The sequence below is a fragment of the Primulina huaijiensis genome, unplaced genomic scaffold (genome assembly GCF_012295235.1).
Source record: "Primulina huaijiensis isolate GDHJ02 unplaced genomic scaffold, ASM1229523v2 scaffold41409, whole genome shotgun sequence".
In the NCBI taxonomy this organism is placed as follows: Eukaryota; Viridiplantae; Streptophyta; class Magnoliopsida; order Lamiales; family Gesneriaceae; genus Primulina; species Primulina huaijiensis.
The window spans coordinates 22,122-30,209 of record NW_027359854.1 but is presented as its reverse complement, the minus strand read 5'-3'; the positions used below and the strand labels follow the sequence as shown (position 1 = coordinate 30,209).

General features: G+C 38.4%; 2 protein-coding genes across 2 annotated transcripts; one reads left to right on the top strand and one right to left on the bottom strand.

Moving 5' to 3' along the window:
• On the top strand, positions 1-3,397 carry LOC140969385 (ATP sulfurylase 1, chloroplastic-like). The gene is made up of 5 exons (XM_073430706.1): positions 1-611; positions 1,584-1,989; positions 2,343-2,603; positions 2,754-2,840; positions 3,071-3,397. The coding sequence occupies exons 1-5, from the start codon at positions 103-105 to the stop codon at positions 3,206-3,208; spliced, it is 1,401 nt and encodes a 466-aa protein (XP_073286807.1). The 5' UTR covers positions 1-102; the 3' UTR covers positions 3,209-3,397.
• Positions 3,398-3,525: 128 nt separating this feature from the next.
• LOC140969383 (putative calcium-transporting ATPase 13, plasma membrane-type) lies at positions 3,526-7,041 on the bottom strand. The gene is made up of 2 exons (XM_073430705.1): positions 5,702-7,041; positions 3,526-5,638 (listed from the first exon to the last, which is right to left on the bottom strand). Exons 1-2 carry the CDS (start codon positions 6,732-6,734, stop codon positions 3,645-3,647), a joined length of 3,027 nt encoding a protein of 1,008 aa, XP_073286806.1. The 5' UTR covers positions 6,735-7,041; the 3' UTR covers positions 3,526-3,644.
• Positions 7,042-8,088: the final 1,047 nt, after the last annotated feature.

The window sequence follows — 8,088 nt, the reverse complement described above, 5'->3', positions numbered from 1 at the left end:
ACAAGGCCTAACAATTGACAATTGTCCCCTTTCTCCCTCCAAATCTTCTCTCTCTCCTCCACACAGACCATCAGCTGAAATTCCACCCAAAGAGAGCCGAAAATGGCAACAATGGCTTCTCTATACCTCAAAAATTCTACCCCAACCTTCCATTCCATCCAAAAAATACCAAAAACCCATGTCTCTTCGCCCTTCAATGTCCCATTCCACCGCCATCCCCCCTCCAAAATCCGACGCCTCACCCATATATCCGCTTCTCTAATCGATCCGGATGGTGGGAAGCTTGTTCAACTATTCGTACCAGAATCAGAAAAAGAATCCAAATTCAAGCAGGCTGTGAGCCTGCCGAAGATCAGGCTCTCCATGATTGATCTTCAGTGGGTGCATGTGCTCAGCGAAGGCTGGGCAAGCCCATTGAAGGGATTCATGAGAGAGTCTCAGTTCCTCCAAACACTTCATTTTAATTCTCTCCGTCTAGAAGACGGGTCGTTTGTGAACATGTCGGTACCTATCGTGCTCGCGATTGATGATAATCAGAAGAGTCGGGTCGGGTCGTTTACCAGCGTGGCACTTGTTGATGAGAAGGGCGACCCAGTTGCTATTTTGAATGAGTAAGGGCAATTCACTTCGTTTTATGTCTGGGCCTCATATGTCCTCTTGATGGTTTTGATATGCATAGCGTATTCATTCTTTGTACTAAAGATGTAATTTTTCCACCTTCAAATCCAGTAATCCTGGCGATACTTGCAAATATGCACCAAATTTCTTTCTGTTTTCGTTGCATGCGTGGGTTACTTTATGTGTTTGAAATCATACAGAAATCGGATGTGGCGACTGGCAGGAACACATGTTAGATGAGCGTGGACCTGTATTTATGGAAATACTCAATACTGTATACTGTATTTATGGAAATACTGTATACTTTTTTTTAAAAAAAATGTTTACGACTTGAGGAAAGACTAGTTGTTCTGTAAACCTCCCAAGACTCTGTCTTGGTTGGTAGATGAAAATTCAGGGGTGCGGGAATTATCACGAGATTCATATTTCTTTTTCTTCTTCAGAAGAATATATATTCTTCATGAAGTGATAACTTTGTGATGTCAACTAGCAAGTTATTAGATTCAATGTTTTGATATGATTATTATACATTTTCCTATATAAAAGCTACTTTTTTCATCTATTGATTTTGTTGCTATTTTAAATCATATTTCTTATCAGCTATGCCACATATATTAATTAACTTAATCATTATAAGTTTTTGAAAATATGAGTTTTTTGAGCCATATTTCTTATCAGCTATACATTCTTGTTCAGCTACGTAATTGTAATAGAATTTAAATTTTGTTTGGTCTGGCCACTAAATCCGACAACTCTAAGCGGTGGTTAGGGACATTTTATAAGATTGCCTCTATTTTATTTGACAATTTTCTGAACAAGATGAAAATCATGAATTCCTTGGCGTATCTTTCTTTGAGTATTTGATCAATGCGTGGCTTTCATTTCACCAACCTATGATTCGTAACGCCATTTACCCATCCCCGGTGTTAAAAGAACATTTTTTGGTCACGAATTTTCACTTGCAGCATTGAGATCTACAAGCACAATAAAGAAGAACGAATAGCAAGAACTTGGGGTACGATTGCACCTGGTCTGCCCTATGTTGATGAAGCAATAACAGAATCTGGAAACTGGCTGATTGGTGGTGATTTAGAGGTTATACATCCCATTCAGTATAATGACGGCCTTGATCGATTCCGGCTTTCTCCTGCACAGCTTCGTGATGAGTTTGAGAGACGCAATGCAGATGCAGTATTTGCTTTCCAGCTAAGAAACCCTGTGCACAATGGCCATGCTCTATTGATGACTGACACGCGTCGCCGGCTTCTTGAGATGGGATACAAGAATCCCATCCTCTTGCTTCATCCTTTAGGCGGTTACACAAAAGCAGACGATGTTCCACTTAGCTGGCGAATGAAGCAGCATGAAAAGGTAAATTTCATTTAATGCTCTAGTACTATAACTAAGCAGAATGTCGCAAATGACTTTGTTGGAGAGCAACAATTGTCTATATTTGGTTTTCTATATGATTACAACTATCAAAACATGGTGCTTTGTATGATCTGAGTTCTACAATTACCATTATTTACGACTTTTGGCACACCAGCAGTTGCATGATCTTACAAGATTGAATCTAATTGTTAAGTTCACTTTGAGCTCAATACAATTTGTGAAAGTTTCAATCCAGGGGTATAAATTTTTCTTATGATGATGTCATTTGGTATTACCATCTACCGCCACGTTGCCTTACTGATCATGTTTCATATTTATGTGTGTTCTTTTAGGTGCTTGAAGATGGCGTCCTTGATCCAGAGACTACGGTTGTTTCGATATTTCCGTCTCCAATGCACTATGCTGGACCGACTGAGGTTCAGTGGCATGCTAAAGCTCGGATAAATGCAGGCGCAAACTTTTACATTGTCGGGCGCGACCCAGCTGGCATGAGCCACCCCATCGAGAAACGAGATTTGTATGATGCTGATCATGGAAAGAAAGTACTAAGCATGGCTCCTGGATTGGAGAAGTTGAACATTTTACCATTCAAGGTACTCGAACAACCACTTTGTCCCTCCTTTTTATGTTGATTAAAAATCTGAAGGAACTTTCTATTTGAATGTTATGATCAAGAAGTTTATATGAAGGGATACAGAAAAGATTAATGCTGCATATTGACTAGTAGTTATGAATTATTGCAGGTGGCTGCATATGACAAGACTCAGGGTAAAATGGCATTCTTTGATCCATCAAGGGCACAAGATTTTCTATTCATATCTGGCACCAAGGTATCTCTCGTACCACCATTGCTGCTTCCGTGTAAAAATAAAGGAGCTTAATCGAAGCTATAATATAGTGGTAGAAGTTTCGTTGGTCTTGAAAAATTTAGAGACGTTAAATTAGAATATATTAAACTAGAGACAAATTTAGAAGAAGGAAAGATTCCTACCACCTCTTCTGTCTCATCCACTGCATAATTTTCCTCATTCTAACGTCCATTTTTTCCATTTAACTCCAGATGCGAACCTTGGCAAAGAACAAGGAAAACCCTCCTGATGGATTCATGTGCCCTGGTGGCTGGCAAGTTTTGGTGGAATATTACGATAGTTTAGCTCCCTTTGAGAATGGTGCACTGCCCATACCTGTTCCTGCCTAAAGTTGATTCCTGTGTAAAATTATGTCTTGGGAGAAAACTTAAACCTCCCATATCTATCGTTCCGTGTATGATTGCATCGAACTTGGTAAATAATCTCAGTCTAGCTCAATAAAACTTTGTGAGGCATGACGGCATAATCAATTTGCCTCACTTATGTATTATATTTTGCCACTCGTTGGCTTTGTTCTGCACCCTGTATGATATTTGACTTCTGCTTAATGTAGGGAACAAATGGTGGGTTGCTTCTGAAAAATCTTTCGATAGCGCATTAGCTTTCTTTATAGAAACATGATAGAGTTCAACATTTTATTTTTAAAGAATATCGTTAAACTCGTCCAAGAACTCATAAAAGATACACGTAAAATAAAATGCAATCGGAAATAACACTAAAGAATCATGTACTACGGACTTGAAAGTTCCGCATAATTTCTCCTATTTACATGCCCTGTAAGTTCTTGAAATTGAAAAAACTGGACACTGGTCTATCAGTTACTGGTATGCTTTTGACAAGCCAACCAATTGGCCATGAAGCAGCTGCGATTCCGATGCACAGTCCCCACTGTCCCCAATTTAACCTCTCTGTATCTGCAAACTTCTTAAGAAACTCGACCATAACCACTTGAAGAATCAAAGTAACCCCAACAATCCCCAAAAACAGCTTGTTCTTGTGTATCCCCTCGAAAACATTCTTCTTCTCGAGTTTACGTGCATTGAACTCATTAAACACTTGACACAGAACAAAAGTATTGAATATCAATGTGTCGTTTACCCTTTTGCTGATACTCAGAATTGATTCTCCTCTGAACTGTAATATCAAGAGAACAGATATCTGATACAAGGCTTGAGCTAGCAAATTCCTCCACATGACATTGGTGATAAGTGGCATAGTTCGACCCACAGGCTTCTGGTTCATGAGTTCTTTTGTGGGCTTCTCTGTAGCGAGGGCTAATGCTCCCAAAGTGTCCATGATCAGGTTTACCCATAAAAGTTGAACAGCAGTCAACGGCACCTCACCGGCTGAAACCGCAGCCACAAAGTTGATGACAAGAGCTGCTACATTTACTGTTAGCTGAAACTGGATGAATTTCTGAATATTGTTGTAAACACATCTTCCCCACATCAAAACTGTAGCAACTGAAGCAAAGTTATCGTCCAAGATTACAATATCCGAACTTTCTTTTGCCACTTCTGTACCTTGGATCCCCATTGACAGGCCTATATCAGCTTCCTTCAGTGCAGGTGCATCATTTGTGCCATCTCCAGTCACTGCCACAACATGGCCTTTTCTTTTCAGGCACTGCACCATCAGAAGTTTGTCGAAAGGAGAAGACCTCGCCATGACACAGATTTTATCAACTATCTCCATTCGCTCCTCATCTGTGTATCCACGAAACTCGACCCCTTGAATGACCATCCCATCATTTGCTTCTTGGTTAGGATGGAGTATTCCACATTCGGTGGCTATAGCTTTTGCAGTGAATACATTGTCACCGGTGATCATCTTAACTTGCACGCCAGCAAATTGACAATTTTCCACGGCTCTCTTCACGCCAGGGCGACATGGATCTTTCAGTCCCACCATGCCCAACAGGGTCAACCCATTTTCTTGAATTCTTGGATGGTTTCCCCCGCTCTCATGCTCGGCCTCTAGAACCTGCTTATGTGCAAAAGCGATGCAGCGAAGACTACTGGCAGCCATCCCTTGAATAATCTGGTCAAATTTCACCCTTTCAAGATCATTCAAATCTTTAATGTCACCTTCAATATCATAGTAATGAGAGCACATTGCAAGTATCATTTCAGCAGCTCCTTTCCAGTGTACATGACTCCCGCCATCTTCAACTTTCTTCATCAGTATGCCACTTCTCTTCTTTTCAGAATTGAATGCTTCAACCTTCAAAACATCGCATTCTCGTTTTATCGCCTCCATATCCATGTTCAATTCGAGCATGGCCCATGAAAGAATCGCCTTCTCTGTTGGACTGCCAGAGAACTCAAGATCTGTTCCTGATATCTCAGACCTGTAAACACTACCTGTTGTGTTGAGGCCAATCCCTTGGTACAACAATTCAAGAACACTCCTAGAAATCAAAGAATAATCCATCCCTTGTGGAGATTCTTTTCCCAACCAAAACTTGGTTACTTTCATCTGATTCAAAGTCAGAGTACCTGTTTTATCTGTACATATAATTGTGGCTGAGCCCATCGTCTCACAAGCTGAGAGCTTTCTCACCATTGCCTGATCTGCCATCATTCTTTTCATCGAATAAGCAAGAGTTAGTGTGACTGCAAGAGGCAGCCCTTCAGGAATCGCGACAACTACTATAGTTACAGCAGCAGCAATAATCCTCACCACAGCATTTATCACATCATCAGCCTTAGTCCTGCTCCCATTGAACTCTTTATTCCCATAGTCATCTTCCGTATTTCCTGTGAAGTAGCGTACTAGGAGCACGACAAGAACTAGAAAGGCTACTGCTAAGCCAACCTTACCAATTGATGAAGTTAGCTTGTTCAACCGCATTTGAAGGGGCGTTTGCTCATTCGAATCACGACTTATTGTGCTCATCATTTCACCCCAAGTAGTGTTCATTCCCACAGAAGTTATTAGCATTTTACCATATCCATCAGCAACCTTCGTACCTGAAAACAGAAAGGGTTTCTGATATGCATTAATCTCCACATGATCACTTTCTCCAGTCATGCTAGATTCATCCACTTGCAAAGAGTGGCCTTCTATGAATAGGCCATCCGCAGGTACTTGATCACCAATCTTGAGACAAACAACTTCTCCAACAACGATCTCAAATATCGTTATCTGTTGCCTTCGTCCATTTCTCAGAACTTCTACTGGAATATTACTGCTCACTTTCGAAAGTTTCTCAAACTGGCTGTTTTGCCTGAAATTGCTGATAGCAGATACAGAAATAACTAGAAAAACAGCAACAAATATGCTTCCTCCATCATACCAACCCTCTTTAGGACCATTCTCTTTGATACCAAATCCAAGAGAGAGTGAAGCACACAGCAGTAGAATTAGAATCGTTGGATCCTTGAAAGCTTCCCATACAAAATGGAGGAAACTCTTGGTTGGTGGCTTTTGATGTGTATTCATACCAAATGCTTCATGCCTAGAAGAAATATCTTCTAAATCACCAGTAATCCCATTTTGCAAATCTGTCTTAAGAGAAGAAGAAATCCCTTCAACTCCTCCAAGTTTTGCCAAATGATCAAGGCTTTTGTCTTTAACAACCTTGATAAGGCTCGACTGATCAACACCAGAGAATAAGGGATGCTCTTGAACAACATCGAGAATGATTCTTGAAGACAGTTCAGGCGAAATCTTGCTCCATTTTCGCGATAATATCTCTTCTTTTTTGAACCGGGGGAAGAAAGCCCTCGAACAATAAATTGTGACTAAAGCCAAATGCCATCTCTTTTTATTGCGTAGGCTGAGATTCACAGTGTCATGCAGAGCAGCTAACGAGTCCATGCACTGCGAGTTTGCAAGAATGACCGAAGGCATGTCGAAGACCGATCGATCAAATCTGTAACCTCAGTAGTTCTTGATTGAATATATATGTGTATATATAATGTAGCAAAAGGGTAACTGAAATCAATAAAACAAAATTGTGGGCACTGCATGATCCTCCATTTGTAGCATCATTGTATATATAGTGGGAAGAACTACGCGTTAGTCAGCACCTTCGCATGAGAGTTCCTCCGCCTCCAGCTGTGGCGGTTACCGAGATTTATGTTTTCAATCTCTAAACTTAAGTTATAAGGAAAGGATTACACACGTCCTCGCTTATTACTTCATTAAAACAAATCTCTGTGTATATTTATTTTCGTGTAAACCCAAAGCTTAAACTTATTAATAAAAAATATATTTTTATGATTCGATTGCAGATTTTATTACTATTCCACTACATCCGCGTTTCTTCATCTTCTTGATCATACACACAGATTATTTCCTACTTGCATTCGAAGTAACCAACTTACCCGGAAATTTCATACAGAAATTCATCTTTTAGGGTTTATCTAATCATTTGAAAAAATATAGATTAGTTAACAACATATATATTTTAAAACATCAGAAAAATAATTTCGCCTGTTTAATCAGGAATATATTAATATTACACAAAATAAAAAATAAAAAATTCCCATCGACTAATAATATGATTAAAAACTATGTACGTACTGAGATGCATTTTTTAAATTTTATTCATTAAAAAAATCAAATTATATTTACTAGTTGAAAGAATATCGCCTAATTTTAGAAATTTGATTTTTCTTCGATATAAAAAAATGCTAAGATTATTTAGATTTGAGGATATTTTTATATTTTTAAATACTTTTCCCAACAACTTTTTTAAATCATGTTTGGTTTAATAGTAAATATGATTTCTTTTGTTCAATAAATGGTAATTATTACAAAATTTTGTTTTTATAAAAATAATACCATGTGAACTCGTAAATTAAGCTGCACCAGCTGTTAGTTTTAATATATAATATGTTGAAAAATTATTTAAAAACGTGTTAAATATTTGTGTTGAAAATGTGAATGTTGAATGTTGAAAATTAGGTAAAATTAGGTGTTGAATATTGAAAATTAGTGTGTGATGATGTAGGTAATGATGTATTTTATTTTTGGATTATTTGTAAAAATTTTCTATAAATAGATCTCTCATTTGTGAAGAAAATCACAATTGAGTTGAGAGAAAAATATTATAAAGTGTGTAGTGTGATAATTTTGAGAGTTTGAGATTTTTACTTTTTTACCGTAAATTTTTACTTTTTCACAACACGTTATCAGCACGAAGCTCTAAAAGTCCTCCATATTTTTCCAAGCTCCGAACAGAAGAAAAAGGTAACAAAAG